The sequence below is a fragment of the Eurosta solidaginis genome, chromosome 4, assembly GCF_040869045.1.
Source record: "Eurosta solidaginis isolate ZX-2024a chromosome 4, ASM4086904v1, whole genome shotgun sequence".
Lineage (NCBI taxonomy): Eukaryota > Metazoa > Arthropoda > Insecta > Diptera > Tephritidae > Eurosta > Eurosta solidaginis.
Genome location: NC_090322.1, coordinates 85,433,368 through 85,450,165, shown reverse-complemented (window position 1 = coordinate 85,450,165; position 16,798 = coordinate 85,433,368). Strand labels below are relative to the sequence as shown.

The window sequence follows — 16,798 nt, the reverse complement described above, 5'->3', positions numbered from 1 at the left end:
GCTTTGGGAAATGAGGCGAACCTAGTTTGGAACGAAGAGACGACAAGGCAAGCATGGAAAAATAATAATTTCTTATTATTATCGCACTTAAAAGCTGAAAACAGACTGAGCATGTGGCGAAAATCACTGAGTAGTGAAAATCGGATTTATAAATACCTGGACCATAATTTAGGGACGCCGTATTTTAAGGAAAGCTTCAGTCGTGCGAACACAATGTGGATTTTCAAGGCGAGATGCGACTTAATTTATTTTGGGGGCAGGTACAATAGAGGCTGTACACTCTGCAATCTGAATGAAACGGAAAACATACACCATTTCTTTGGACAATGTCCTATATTAAGGCCTTTTAGACGAGTTTGTTTTGAAAGAGAATATTTAGGGGATGAGGAAGTAATCAGTGTGCTTAATGGGGAAAACGATCCTGATTGGAAACAATTGATTAACTATATTACTGGTGCTCTGAAATACAGAAAACTAATATTAACAGAATTTGAAAATTTTTAATTTGAATATAAAACATAAGCGATTAATTTGACTTTGTGTTTTCATCTTGAAATTGTGAATAAATTTAAGCTAGAAGCCAAATTTATATAAATCCAACAACTCCGACAGACGACTAACAATTCATTGTTGTATTCTTTATTTTTCTAAATATTGTAACGAATTTACTTGCAAATCCTCTTATTTGCAGCCCTCTGCTAAGTTCGAATCACCAAACTGTTGAATAAATAACTCCAATTATTTAATAATGCAAAATGGCCTTTATTATAGTACTTCACAATAACACTCAAACTTTGCAACGAATAGCTTGCTTAATAACCAAACTGATTGGTAGCTCAAATGAAACTCTACTATCAAAATAATACTGCTATTGCTCGCTAGATAGCGTCTGAATCGAAACTTGCCATAGCGCCTCTACCGCTGATGCTTTTATACTCTGTGATTTGTTCGTGACATCTTCTAGGCGCTTCCAGAATTTTACTTAGTTATAAATTTCTCAGCTACAACTACAGATGTATGATTTCTCATTTGAGTAATACTTGCACAAATTATTGCCCTCTCTTGTGACAACTCAAATAAGATATATGCATGTGTTTGTGCATTGACTCTCCACTGCTCGTATACATACATGGTACATATGTGTAGACGCAATTATTGTTTCGTTTATGTAGATACATAATGATTGAATTATAGATGTGAATTCACGTCACTGCTTAGCATCGGCTTAGAGATAGCAGCACCCCTTAGTTTTGCTAATATTCGTAACACTGCCCTCCACCTAAGTCTGATCAGACAAATCTCCCTCTATCTAAACGCTGCTAGCATCGCCAAATGTACCACTCTTCTATTTCGTGATTTCCCAATTGCTTGTATGCGGTAGATGACATCACTGATCGTCTTCACAATTCCGTACGGGCCTTCCCAACTGCACCGAAATTTGGCTGGAACATCTTTCCGCCGGTGAGGGTTGTTTAACAGTACCAAATCTCCCTCCAAGAAACCTTCCGAATTTTTGTTCTCATTGTACCTGCGTTTCATATTACTACTCATTATTCTTGATCGTTCCCTCGCACTCTGTTGTTTGGCCAATGAACTTCTTCGCAGAGCTTGCACTTGACGGATTGACTTTGCATCATCATTATCGTCTGGACGTTTCACAAGAGTAGTGCGCGCTGGCTTGAAACCACCCTTGCATTCTTTCTGAAAAATTCTTTCAGTCATTTTAGTGCGTCCATTAGGGTTTGTCGATGCCGGTCTTTCTCTCAAAGGTACCTTCGGTTTTGATTTGTTTGGTTGATTCGTTCCATCAACCCTTGCCCGATCTGCTGCCTTTGACTTTTGCGGTTTTTGTCGAATCTCTTTCACCAGCACTCGATTACTGCTGAACCCTTCTTCCAAACTGAAGTTAAGTGGCACATCTTGGTTCTCATAGCGCATAATCTTTCTTGGCATATCGATCCTGATGTCATTGTCAACTAAGAAGTCCACTCCCAATATGACTTCATCAACCATCTCTGCCACAACGAATTTGTGTAGAACCATAACCTTCCCAATTAAGACTTCACATATCACTTCTCCCTGGACTTGGTTATACTCGCCAGTGACCGTACGCAACCTTGCTCCAGGTAACGGTTTTACTCTTCTGTTGACTAAATCAGATCGAATCAAGGAATGAGATGCGCCCGTATATACAGTCAGTACACGCTCCTTGCCTTCCACATTCCCTCTGACGGTAAGACTGCTTGATTTCCTTCCAATTTGCGACACAGACATCACAGGACATTCAATAGCTGGAGCTAGCTCTCGATTTTTCCATCTGGCACGCTCTTGCTCATCTCCTCCAGCTTTGCGTTTACGGCCACCCAAGTTGGAACCACCAGGACCAAGATCGCAATGTCGTGAAATGTGACCGGGTTTCCCGCATTTGAAACATTTGATAACTTTTTCACTCCGCTTTTGCGATCTTTTCAGCGCCTCCAATATTGCGTCTACCCACTTTGGCCTTTCTACCTCCACACGGCGTGCTTTGAAAACTGAATTACACAGAAGCAATGCTGTTTCTTGAGTCAGTGCATGGGATACCGTTTCTGCGAATGTGGGTTTTGGGTTTGCATATGTCGCTCGCTTCGTTTCTACGTCCCGTATGCCATTCATAAAACTCTGGATTTTTACCCTCTCGGTGTACTCCACGGGTGCGTCCGCATTTGCAAGATGAGCCAATCTTTCAACATCCGAAGCAAACTCCTGTAATGTCTCATTTGCTTTTTGGTAACGTTTCTGCAACTCAATTTGGTATATCTGTTTTCTATGCTCGCTTCCATAACGCCTCTCGACAGCGGCCATCAATGCTTCATAGTTGTTCCGCTCTCCCTCGGGAATCGTCTGTAGGATTTCGGCTGCTGGCCCCTTCAATGCTACGAATAGAGCAGCAACTTTATCTTCAGCATTCCAGTTGTTCACTGCTGACGTCTTCTCAAATTGAAGCTTGAAGACCCTGAAAGGAACAGAACCGTCAAAGGATGGTGTTTTTACCTTTGGATTGCTTGCTGAAACAGCTGGGCGATGTAATTGCAACTCCTGTATACGACCTCTCAAAGCATCCACCTCGGCTTCGATTTTTTTCTCAAACTGCGTTGTTTTCTCGTCCATACGCTTTTCGAGTTTTGATGATATACGCGCCTCCTGCGCTTCGAGTTGTACTGTTATGCGTGCCTCTTGTTCTTTCAGTTGTGTTTCCATCTTTGATGTTATTCGTGTATCTTGGGATTCCATCTGTGATGACATATACGTTTTCTGTTCTTCTAGTTGAGATGACATATACGTTTTCTGTTCTTCTAGTTGAGATGTTATATCTGTCTTTTGCGATTCCAGTTGAGAAGCCACTGTCGATGTTTGAGCAGATATTGCAGCCAAAATCATGTTCAAGTCTGTGCTCGTAACTGTCTGCGTAACTGTCTCTTCCATTTTTGTTGTTTCCTCGCCTTCAAGATGAAAGTCATACTCTTCCACGTCAATTCCTTCTAATTCCATTGCCGCTCGTAGTCGTGCCTGAAGTTCGAGTTTAATGCCGGTTGTATTCAATCCACGGTTCTCCAACTCCTTCAGTTGCTGGATCTTCAATTCACTGAACTTTGCCATGTCCTTGTTGTCCTCTGGAATTTATTCAACAATTCCTCTTCTGACACTAATTGTAACGAATTTACTTGCAAATCCTCTTATTTGCAACCCTCTGCTAAGTTCGAATCACTAAACTGTTGAATAAATAACTCCAATATTTAATAATGCAAAATGGCCTTTATTAAAGTACTTCACAATAACACTCAAACTTTGCAACGAATAGCTTGCTTAATAAACAAACTGATTGATAGCTCAAATGAAACTCTACTATCAAAATAATACTGCTATTGCTCGCTAGATAGCGTCTGAATCGAAACTTGCCATAGCACCTCTACCGCTGATGCTTTTATACTCTGTGATTTCTTCGTGGCATCTTCTAGGCGCTTCCAGAATTTTACTTAGTTATAAATTTCTCAGCTACAACTACAGATGTATGATTTCTCATTTGAGTAATACTTGCAGAAATTATTGCCCTCTCTTGTGACAACTCAGATAAGATATATGCATGTGTTTGTGCATTGACTCTCCGCTGCTCGTATACATACATGGTACATATGTGCAGACGCAATTATTGTTTCGTTTATGTAGATACATAATGATTGAATTATTGATGTGAATTCACGTCACTGCTTAGCATCGGCTTAGAGATATCAGCACCCCTTAGTTTTGCTAATATTCGTAACAATATATTTTTAAGAAAATCCAACCGATTTTGAGATTGAAGGCATAATACTTATGTTAAATATTTTGAAATAAAGAAGTATCTATCTATCATACCCAAAATTCGCACGATTAGCAATATTTTCAGAAAATTTACTGGATTGAGGTTGTCATCTCCTTTAATTTCCTTTGGTACTAGTTTGGTTGTACGTGGGCCTTTACAGAATGTGCAGCAAGGCATTCAAATGGATGAGTAGATAGAGGCATCTGATTTAACTTACTTAATTGGCGCTTAACCGTTTAAACGGTTATGGCCGTTCAACAAGGCGCGCCAGTCGCTCCTTCTCTCTGCCAACCGGCGCCAATTGGTCACACTGAGGGAGTTTAAATCGTCTTCCACCTGGTCCTTCCAACGGAGTGGGGGCCGCCCACTACCTCTGCTTCCATAGGCGGGTTCCGATAGAAACACCTTCTTGGCCGGAGCGTCATCTGGAGTATGTTGATGTCTGCGTAGAGCTCGTACAGCTCATCGTTAAATCTTCTTCGGTACTCGCCATCGCCAACACGTAGAGGTTCATAAATCTTTCGGAGAACTTTTCTCTCGAACACTCCCAGGGCCGCTTTATCTGCTGGTGTCATGGTCCATGCTTCTGCACCATAAAGCAGGGCGGGTACGATAAGTGACTTGTAGTGTATGAGTTTCGTTTGCAGAGAGAGGACATTACTTTTAAATTGCCCACCTAGTCCAAAGTAGCATTTATTGCAGCAGGTACTTCGTTTTGTCCTCATTTACCATCAAACCCATCTTGACCGCTTCTTTTTCCAGTTTGGAGTAAGCAGAACTAACGGGCGCGTGTGTATAGGTCGATGATATCAATGTCATCAGCATACGCCAGTAAATGCACGCTTTTATAGAATATTATTCCAGAGCGGTTAAGTTCTTCTGATTTAACACCTTTATGAAATTAAGAAGCATGTCATAGTACAAACTTTATACAATTTCTCTAATATCATTATTATATGTCGAAAAATAAATTTGTTATACATTATAAAGAAATTAAAAAAATTTCTCTTTAAGGAATTGATGTTGAACAAGTTACTATTGTTGTAAATTTTGACTTACCAATGGATGTAAAAGGAAATGCAGACTGCGAGACATATTTACATAGAATCGGTCGTACTGGAAGATTTGGTAAGAACATTTACAGCTGTCGCATTACAATATTATCGCTAAACCTCCTAGGCCACCATACTACCGGCATTGGCTGGTAAAGTCCGATACATACATATATACATATATGTTACCCAGTTTTAAATAAAGTTTGGTAGACATCGACTGGAATTTTACTGTCTGACGAAAACTAGCTATTTCAATTTATGTACATACATATACATATCTGCCGAAAAGTAGCAATTTCGTTTTGTGGCTGACGAAAAGTAGCAATTTTACTTTGTAGCTAATGAAAACTAGCTATTTCACTTCATAGCTGACGAAAAGTAGCAATTTCATTTTTAATAGCTGATCGAAACTAACACAAACTGATTTTTTTTTTTACAAGGTGTTCGATCCTACCTTAGTTTGTTAATCTATACACCTTATAAAATAAAGTCGCTAAATGTTATTGTACGGCCATTACTTCACAAAGAATGCTCCTATTTTAAATTGGGTTTTTGCATTTGAAAGGTTGGCTACGTGAGATGGCATTTTCAATACAATTTGGAGCTATATATTGTAACGAATTTGCTGCAAATCCTCCTATTTGCCCCTTTTGCTAGGTTCGTATCGCTAAACTGTTGAATAAATAACTCCAATATTGAATAATGGAAAAATGGCCTTTATTAAAATGCTTCACAATAACACTCAAACTGTGCAACGAATAGCTTAATAACCAAACTGATAGCTCAAATGAAACTCCACTAATCAAAATAATACTGGTATTGCTCGCTAGATATCTTCTTAGTCGTAATTGCTGATCAACTCAAATCAAACTGAATTCCATTTTACTCGCTTGTGCCGCTTTTATAGTTTACGCTGCATACATCTAGGCTCTTCTATTTCCAGAACTTACCAACTATTTCGAGTGTTTATAGTTCTCATATAGTTTCTATTTGTTTACAATTTTCTACTTTTCAGCGTCTCTCAGATGTATGTGAGTTTGTAGTTTACAATCTCTCGCACACACATAGGCGTATAAGTAAATACATCTGTGTGTGACATCTCTCGGCTGCCTTATATATGTGTATACATGATTTGATTATTGACGTGAACATCGCTTAGCATCGCCTTAGTGATGGTATAGCTTAGGGATGCTAATATCCGTGACACTGCCCTCCACCTAAGTCTGATCGTCCCGATCAGACAAATCTCTCGATCTAAACGCTGCTAGCATCGCCAAATGTACCACTCTTCTACTCCGTGGTTTCTCAATGCTTTGTATGCGGTAGATGGTATCACTGATCTTCTTCACAACCTTGTACGGGCCTTCCCAACTGCACCGAAATTTGGATGGAACACCTTTCCGCCGGTGAGGGTTGTATAACAGTACCAAATCTCCCGCCAAGAAACCTTTCGAATTATTTTCCTTGTCGTACCTGTGTTTCATCTTACTACTCATTATCCTGGATCGTTCCCTCGCACTCTGTTGCTTGACCAATGAAGCGCTACTTCGCAGAGCTTGCGCTGGACGGATTTCCTTTGCATAATCAGTATCGTTCCGACGCTTCACAACAGTAGTGTGCCTTGGCTTGAAACCACCATTGCATTCTTTCTTGGTTTTAGTACGTCCGTTAGGGCTTTTCAATGCCAGTGTTTCTCTCGCAGGTACTTTTGATTTTGATTTATTTGGCCCATTCGATCTATCAACCTTTACCTTTGAATTTCGTGGCCTTCGTTGAGTATTCTCCACCAGTACCCGATTACTGCTGAACCCTTTTTCCAAACTAAAGTTAAGTGGCACATCTTGGTTCTCATAACGAATCACCCTTCTCTGCATATCGATCTTGATGTCATGGTCAACCAAGAAATCCACTCCCAATATAACTTCATCAACAATCTCCGCCACAACAAATTTGTGTAGGACCATGACCTTCCCAATCAATACTTCACATATCACTTCTCCCTGAACTTGGTTATACTCGCCAGTGACCGTACGCAACTTTGCTCCAGGTAACGGTTTTACTCTCCTGTTGACCAAGTCAGATCGGATCAAGGAATGAGATGCGCCCGTATCTACAGTCAGTATTCGTTCTTTGCCATCCACATTCCCTCTGACGGTAAGACTGCTCGATTTTCTACCAATTTGCGACACAGATATCACAGGGCATTCAATAGCTGGATCTAGCTCTCTACCTCTTACTCGCTCTTGCTCATCTCCTCCAGCTTTGCGTTTACGGCCTCCCACATTGTTGGAACTATTAGGACCAAGATCGCAATGACGTGCAATGTGACCTGGATTGCCGCACTTGAAACATTTAATAACTCCGGCATTCTTCTGTTGAGATCCCTTCAGTGCTTCCAAAATTGTGTCTACCCATTCTGGCCTTTCTACTTCTACACGATGAGCCTTATATGCTGGTTTACTTAATAGGGAGGCAGTTTCCTGAGTCAATGCATGTGATACCGTTTCAGCAAATGTGAGCTTTGGGTTTGCGTATGTAGCTCGCTTCGTTTCCACGTCCCGTATGCCATTTATAAAACTCTGGATTTTTACCCTCTCGGTGTATTCCACGGGTGCGTCCGCATTTGCGAGATGAGCCAACCTTTCAACATCCGAGGCAAACTCCTGCAAAGTCTCATTCGCTCTTTGGTGACGGTTTTGCAACTCAATTTGGAATATCTGTTTGCTATGCTCGCTTCCGTAACGTCTCTCGACAGCGGCCATCAATGCTTCATAGTTGTTCCGCTCTCCTTCGGGAATCGTCTGTAGGATTTCGGCTGCTGGCCCCTTCAATGCCACGAACAGTGCAGCAACTTTATCTTCAGCATTCCATTGGTTCACTGCTGCGGTCTTCTCAAACTGTAGCTTAAAGACCTGAAAAGGAACAGAACCGTCAAAAGATGGAGTTTTTACCTTTGTATTACTCGCTGAAGCAGCCGGCCGATTAAGTTGCAATTCCTTTATACGACCTCTCAACGCATCCACCTCTGCCTCGAATTTTTCTTCAAACTGCATTATTTTTTCGTCCATGCGCGCTTCGAGTTTTGATGATATACGCGCCTCTTGTGCTTCTAGTTGTACTGTTATGCGTGCCTCTTGTTCTTTCAGTTGGGTTGCCATATATGTCTTTTGTTCTTCCAGCTGTGATGACATATTTGTGGATATTTGTGATGATATTTCTGTTATACGTGCCTCTTGTGCTTCCATCTTGGATGTTAAAAGTGTCTCCTGCGATTCTAGTTGTGATGCCATATATGTCTTCTGTTCTTCCATCTTGGATGTTATACGGTTCTCCTGCGATTCTAGTTGTGATGCCATATATGTCTTCTGTTCTTCCATCTTGGATGTTATACGGTTCTCCTGCGATTCCATATATGTCTGCTGTTCTGCCAGTTGAGATGACACTGTCGATGTTTGAGCAGATATTGCAGCTAAAATCATGTTCAAATCTGTACTGGTAACCGTCTGCGGTGTTTCGTTCGTCTCTTCAATTTTTGTTGTCTCCTCGTCATCAAGATGAAAGACATGCTCTTCCACATCAATTCCTTCTGCTTCCATTGCTTCTCGTAGCCGTGCCTGAAGTTCGAGTTTAACGCCGCTTGTATTCAATCCACGGCTCTCCAACTCCTTCTTCAGTTGCGGGATCTTCAATTCACTTAACTTTGCCATGTCCTTGTTGTCCTCCGGAATTTATTCAACAATTCCTCTTCTGACACCAATTGTAACGAATTTGCTGCAAATCCTCCTATTTGCCCCTTTTGCTAGGTTCGTATCGCTAAACTGTTGAATAAATAACTCCAATATTGAATAATGGAAAAATGGCCTTTATTAAAATGCTTCACAATAACACTCAAACTGTGCAACGAATAGCTTAATAACCAAACTGATAGCTCAAATGAAACTCCACTAATCAAAATAATACTGGTATTGCTCGCTAGATATCTTCTTAGTCGTAATTGCTGATCAACTCAAATCAAACTGAATTCCATTTTACTCGCTTGTGCCGCTTTTATAGTTTACGCTGCATACATCTAGGCTCTTCTATTTCCAGAACTTACCAACTATTTCGAGTGTTTATAGTTCTCATATAGTTTCTATTTGTTTACAATTTTCTACTTTTCAGCGTCTCTCAGATGTATGTGAGTTTGTAGTTTACAATCTCTCGCACACACATAGGCGTATAAGTAAATACATCTGTGTGTGACATCTCTCGGCTGCCTTATATATGTGTATACATGATTTGATTATTGACGTGAACATCGCTTAGCATCGCCTTAGTGATGGTATAGCTTAGGGATGCTAATATCCGTGACAATATTATAGGAGCGTGGCAAATTTGCCAAAATGTAGTAAAAAATCATAAAATTTCTATTTACACTGCTACCACTCACGAACGGATGGATGGATTTTAATTAAACTTCGTTCTGTATCAAAAAAATACTTGGTTCCTTCTAATATGGTCAAAATTGTTTAAACAAAATGCAGTGTGTGTGTTTGTTCGCTGTGATCTGTACGAGCGAACTTGCTTTGAGTGGAATATTCAGTCACATGCGTCACATACATACAGTGCTGTGCAAAATAACAGCAACAAATTCAATGCAAATATATAATGCGCTGGAGTTTTCACGCTAATTAATTTAAAGCAGCGGTTTTTTCAAAATATGTAATAGTCATTGACGGGTCATCTATTAATAAAAAAAATCACTAATGTAAGGCAGTTACAAGTGAGCCCAGCAACAAACATGTGTATTTTTCCTAGCAAATAGCTGTGCACAACTAAAGCAACAAACCAGTATCTTGGAAACGAACATTTCTTTCTTGGTAGGTAGGTATAGTTCCAACCTAAAGGTTTTATTGGGCTTCGAGTAGTGATTTCAGCTGTCACTCCCCATTGATGTTGCGGGGAGTAGCGGTTTCAATGCAAAATTAGCTTTAACTGGGATTATTCCGCTTTAAAAGCTCGATGAGGGTCCCAAAAAGATACAAGACTTTTTTCTTGGTCAACGAGCAAGAGACTATAAGCCCGTTGATTTCTAGATGATAATTTATTAGTTTTGAGTAATATTGCGGGTCATTGTTGTAGTAAACAATTCCTATATAGCGCAAATTCTACTGCGCCTGCAAGTTTAGTTTCTTTCAAGACTTAATTTTATTATTAAATTGGGGAGTCAAATAATATTTTTCTAATAGAAGGGTCACTCAAAAGTAGGAGAACTAGTTCGTATCATAATTTGGATACCACCGTAGGATATATTTATTTTGCAGGGTCGCTTCATGGTAAACCGAGGAATGTTCCTGTGAAGTTGCTTTCCGAAAAGTTGATCAGGGATCGATCTATTTGAAAAAATTCTATTCTCGATTCGATTTCCCTGAAATTTGGCATATAGGTCGCCCTTTGCCTATATTATTGTTAACGATATTTTTTTCCGGGAAGCAGACTACTCGAACACATTGTATTCCTGGTTCGTTTTGCCTGATACTGAGCGAGAGGTACCAGGATTGGTGAAAAATACCAAAATTGAATGGGCAAGGAAAACTTTTGCCAAGTTCAAGTCGCCGGGTCCATATAGAATATTCCCTGCTATGCTGCAGATGGCAGGTGGAAAGATTGTAGAGTGGCTTACAATAAACTCTGAGTGTTGCATATAACTGAACCACGTCCCGCAATCTTGAAGAACATATCGAGCAGTATTGATACCGAAAAGCCAGGCATCTGCACCAGAAAGACTACAGGCCTATTAGTTCGACATCTTTTCTGCTCAAAACCCTAGAGCTTAAAAGGTATGTATATGAAATCGGAATTACCATAGGGTAGTCATGAATATAAAGAAAGCCCTGGAAAACCAGGAATATGCCCTAAGTGTTTTTATGTACATTGTCGGAGCTTTCAACAATGTCTCAAAAAGAGCACCCTTGACAGTGTAAACTCTATTGAAGCTCATTTTGCTTTAACAAATTGGGTCGGATCCATGTTAAGCAGCAAAATGATCACGTCGCAATCAGCTATCTCAGGCATTTCAGGATATACATACCTGAGTATCTGGAGTCGGGTTAGCCACTAACACAGAAAAAACCGATCCAGTATTATTTAATAGGAAATATAAGATCCCTAATTGGACTAAACCGTAGCATAGAGAGGTAACCCTACAAGAAAAATATCACACAAACTATGTAGTAAATTGTGGTGGAAACTACATGAGGAAGAGAGAGCGAAGGTGCACTGTATGCATGTAAGACGATGCTAGTATGCACGTGCGGGCTGTCAACCAAGGTTAGGTTAGGTTGAACTGGCCGGTCCACGAGGACCTCACATAGACTGAATAAGTCCGTAGTGGTACCAGAAGTTTGTTTTAACAACCAAACTGAAAAACCCTATCAAAAACCAGGACCTATGTTATAAAATAACTCCGTCCTCTTGGCAAATACTAGAAGTTGCCTAGGACTTAAGTTACTTGCTGCTTCTAGATCTGACAGCTGTATCACTCCTAATAGCTGAAGTCTTAGCCTGGCAAGCGCAGGGCACGAGCACAGATCGTGCTCGATCGTTTCCTCCTCCAGCCCTCACTTTCTACATCTGCTACCCTGACCAAGCCTAATTTAAAGGCATGTGACGCCATAAGGCAGTGTCCAGTCAGAATACCCGCCATGAGTCTGCAGTCCTCTCTTTTTAATGATAGAAGCAACTTTGTTAGTCTAAGGTTGTAAGACCTACACATAAGCTTCAACACTTTACAGCCCCACGCTTGAACCCACGCCTTTCCTGCTTGGTCGATCATGTGCACCTCTCGCCTTCGCTTAATCTCGCCCGTCTACGGAGCAAGCTTCAAGGGATGCGCCCTTTTTAGCTAGTTTATACGCTTTTTCATTCCCATCTATTCCCATATGCCCTGGGACCCAATATAGATGTATGCTTCTCCCTGCGCCGATTTTCTCCAGGGACTACTTACACTCTAACACGCATTTAGATGATTTGCTATGCGAGATTATTGCCTTAATTGCTGCTTGACTGTCAAAATAAATGTTAACACGATTGCAGCTTGGGCTAGCCTGTCAACCAAACTCTTATTGGGTATTTACAGCAATTGTCAAACCCATACTTTACTATGGTGTCTTTGTTTGGTGGAAAACCACACTAAAAGTACGTATACCAGAAACTTGAGAGGGTATGCAGAGTATCAATGATAAGCATAACAGGAACCTTAAAAACTACCCCTACAGTAGCTTTGCATGCCATTCTGCATATCCCGCCTGCAGACTTAATGGCCAAAAATATCGCTTAATCAACTGCAACAAAGCTTAGGGCCTCGGGACAGCTTTAGTGCAGGCCTTATGGCCATTGCTGTATAGCGTCACCTAATATCGGGCAAATGGATTATATGGTCACGTGCCTGAGCTTCGAAAGATATATTGGGGCTACGATTCAGCCGCAGGCAATAATCTCACACTGTACTTCATCAAGAAGTGTTCTGAAATGCAAAGAACAATTGGGAAAACTTCAATCAGACCGGACCATACATTTATGTTGGGCTCCCCGCCATAAAGGGATTGAAGGTAATGAAAAGGCCGATGCGTTGGCAAAGAAGGGTGCAACACTCGACGAATCGACGATGGACGTCCCAATCCGTTTGGCAGAAAATAGAAGAAGATAGGAGTTGCATATGATCTATCAAGCAGGAAAAGCGTGGGTAGAAGCGCTGGGCTGCAAACTTTCTAAGATCATGTGTGAAGCCTACGATATCAAGCTCACAACGTGGCTGATATCTCTCTGAAGAGAGAAGACTTAAGACTCACCATGGGAATACTAACTGGACACTGCCTTCTGGCGTCACATGCTTATAAGTTAGGCCTCGTCTGTAACAGCAAGTGCAAGAAGTGCGAGCTACAGGAATAAAAGTTTGAGCACGTTGCCAGATCTCGAAGCAACAATAAAGCTAGGTCTTAGAAAACTTCTATTATTTGCAAAGAGGACAGAATTATTCTATAACATAAGTCCTGGCACCTGATTGGGGTTCTTCCGTTTGGTCGTCAAATAAATTCTGGTGAAACTATGAACACATCCAGTGTATGTTGACACTATGAACACATCCAGTGGCTAGTTCAACCCAACTTAGCCTTGCATAAAGTTTGATATATAGGTAGCCATTTGCTTAGATTAGTATTTACCACACTTTTTTTCGGGAAATGGGATTAGGGTTGTGACTGGGAATAAGGGATGGAGAAGAATAAGAAGTAAAGAGAAGGGAAAAGAGGGAAGGAGAAAGATACTGAGAAAGAGATAGGGTGAGACGAAGATAGAGAGATAGATGGAGCGGAAAAAAGTTTGGGAAAACCGCGTAGGAGGAGAAAAAGACGCATAGAAAGAGAAAAGAAGAGTTACTGGTAAAAACTTCTTAAAACTTATTCAGATAAACCAAAGTTAGGGCAAAACAACGTCTGCCGAATCTGCTAGTAATATTATAAATACATAGATTTCGGATATTCTCTAGATAATATGTGAGTTAAATGAAACCTTGTGTTCCTACCTGCAGCTTTCCAATAACACCATATTCAAAGTTAGGAATCAAGATGTGATATATTTGCACCCTTATAACGCCGGAGCGAACTTTTAAATGAATCTTCTCATCGAAAAGTTTGTTTCCAAAGCGCTGTTTTTCAACCTTAAATGGCCGCGAGACAGAGAGACCCGCTAGTCCTATAAAACGAATATTAAAAAATACAGTATACGTTTTCAGCAGTTGATGCTGCAAATGCACTGTACATATATAAGAAGGTTCCTTCGATGTATTTACAGAATAATGACATCAAACAAAAGATGTTCAAGAGAGTTTTAATATATAGTGAATTACATCACGATATCCTAATATATTTTGATATAACAGCCCATATGTTAAATCTTCTTCCTGTGGTGTTGTTGTATTAACTATAACTGTTGGGTTAACTTTTGCCGCAGAGCAAAAGAACCTCCATTGATTTGTTAGAGACAGATGGGGTAAGACTTAATCCCCCTTTGTGCTCCTAGTTGGGGTCAGTTATACCGAAACAGAATAACTGGCGTGAGGCAAGGCCAAAATCGTCTGGACAGACAAGGGCTAAATTATTATGATTATGAGGCCTTAAATGAAATTTAATCATTTTTATTACCATTCCAGAGAATCCGCTTTTGCAATAAATTTTATAAGTTTAAAGTTCCTTTACACCTCTATACCCTGTAAATAAGCAGAAAAACAGAAATAAGTTTCTACTTTTCGTCAGTCACAAAGTGAAATTGCTACTTTTCGTCACTCACAAATCGGAATTGCTAGTTTTCATCAGCCACAGGCCGAAAGTGTGAGTTTTCGTACAAAATAAACAAAATAAAGAAATTTGCAAGTGTTAGTTTTCGTAAGAAATTCTGAAAGCATTAATTGTCGTATATAACGTCGACATGATATTGTTTGAAATATATTTAGCGATGGAGCTTTAGCGGTACCTAATATTTAAATCGAGCGCAATAAAACTTCTTTATATTTCAGGCAAAAATGGCATTGCGATAAATCTTGTCGATGGAGAAAAAGCTATGAATATTTGCAAGTACATTGAGAATCATTTCAAGAAAAGCATTCAGTTGCTTGATACCGGCAATTCAGATGAAATAGAAAAGATTGGATATTAATAAGTTTAAATATATTTGTCCTAGTAGCCAAATAACATAACATTTAAAATGTATTGGCCTGGAAAAAAATTTTTTTGTTTCGTTTCAAATAAATTTTTATCTAAAGGGAAAATAAGTGCTTATATTTATAGGTATAAGCGATAAAATCGTTACTTGAAGTCGGGGACTTTAGGTCAATTAAAAATTTGTTTAGTTCAGGATTTTGTGCAAATTGTCTAGCATCATTGCACTGAGAACATGTGTAAAATATTTTTACAATACAGTAACAAAATATATGGATATGCATTTACTACATCATTGCGAATACATATGCAACATCAATAACATGAGCTAATTTTTTCAATATTGAATAGCAAATCAGCAACTGTGAATACAAAAGAAAAAGTCCAAAGAATATTTACCCCCTTATTCATGGAAAGTAAAATAGGTTTATAAAGCTCTTATAATTGGAAATTTTTATGAAAATGTCATTTTAAAAAGCTTTTGTATTTGGATAACCTTTGTCCTTTTTTGCACTATTCACTGCACCATAAGTCGAAAAAAGTTAAAGGAAAATCTCAACTGAATGGAAATATACAAAAATTAATTTTTTTTTAAATTTGTAACGAATTGCGATTGCGAGCAATGTTGTTAAAATTTTTTACAAATTGTGTTTTTGGCTTTGTGTTTATATGTACATGTATATGTTGTTGACAAACTATCGGTGTATGAATGTGTAAGTGTTAGTGTGTGGTGAGCTATGTAGACGGTAAAGTTGCATCCGCCAGTGTTGTATTTTTTCTTTGAATAAGGGGGTTAGGAGATACAGAAAAAAATCAGTTTGTCTTTTTTTTCAAAACTTTTTTTTGGATTTCACATATTAATTTAATTGCATTTTATAAATAGATCGCCATTTAAAAGCATGATTCTTTCAAAAGAGGTTTGCTAAGTAGATAACAATTTTAACTCTTGTGGTTGGGGGCAATGTGGACCCGGTAAATCAGATGTGTGCGTCGCAATAAAAAAAATAAAAACAGAATTAGTAAAACGAGTTACAATGTTTATTGAATGATATAAACACTAACAATAGTTGCTGTGTGGGATAGGAATTAATTATTACAAAGACAATCGGCAAGTTAAATTAAGATGATCGCAAATTGTGAAATTAATTACAATGTGAATGAGAAAATATGTGGTAGGATTACTCACCTGGGGATAGCTGCTGCCGCTCGAACGTCAAAAAAGAGAAGAAGAAGTCAAACCGCGAAAAAGTCCGCAGCACCTGCCGATAGCTAACTTTCGTCGAGTTTTCCCCCTTCGAAGTTAGCGCTCGGCAGGTGTTAGACGTTACCGGTAGTAATAAGATAACTAATGCGCGCGTTAGGGTGGTCCGAAATATTTAGGTTGGTGGCCTAAATATGCCGGCTCTCCTTGCGACGAGCAGCTAAGATCCCGTCGATTGCGCCCCAGGCACGAGATACTAAATGCTGAAAGTATGATATAGATGTATGCTAAGTACGATCTCCGGTGGACATCCCTGTCTCCAATGATGCAGCCTCTCTGAACGGTACTGTGGATGAAAGAGAAAAGCGTTCAAGTACGTGGGGTTGCTTGGTTTTAATGCACCTGGTTAATTAGATGTAATTTTGAAATTGGTAGGAAAATTAAAAATAATTGTAAATGAGATCGCCTGACGTGGAACTATAGTGGTGGTGGTGCTTTCTTTGCGTGG

The 16,798-nt window shown here is 39.6% G+C and overlaps 1 protein-coding gene across 2 annotated transcripts in view; it reads left to right on the top strand.

Moving 5' to 3' along the window:
• Nucleotides 1–15,218, top strand: part of Dbp80 (putative ATP-dependent RNA helicase Dbp80) — a 493,971-nt gene extending 478,753 nt beyond the window's left edge. Inside the window, exons 9-10 of one of the 2 annotated variants that reach the window (XM_067782226.1) lie at nucleotides 5,357–5,470; nucleotides 14,948–15,218. In XM_067782226.1, coding sequence (XP_067638327.1) covers nucleotides 5,357–5,470; nucleotides 14,948–15,087 — 254 coding nt within the window. In that variant the 3' untranslated portion in view covers nucleotides 15,088–15,218. The remainder of the gene's footprint in view (nucleotides 1–5,356; nucleotides 5,471–14,947) is intronic. The other variant, XM_067782225.1, reaches the window with a different exon arrangement.
• The last annotated feature ends 1,580 nt before the right edge of the window (nucleotides 15,219–16,798 follow it).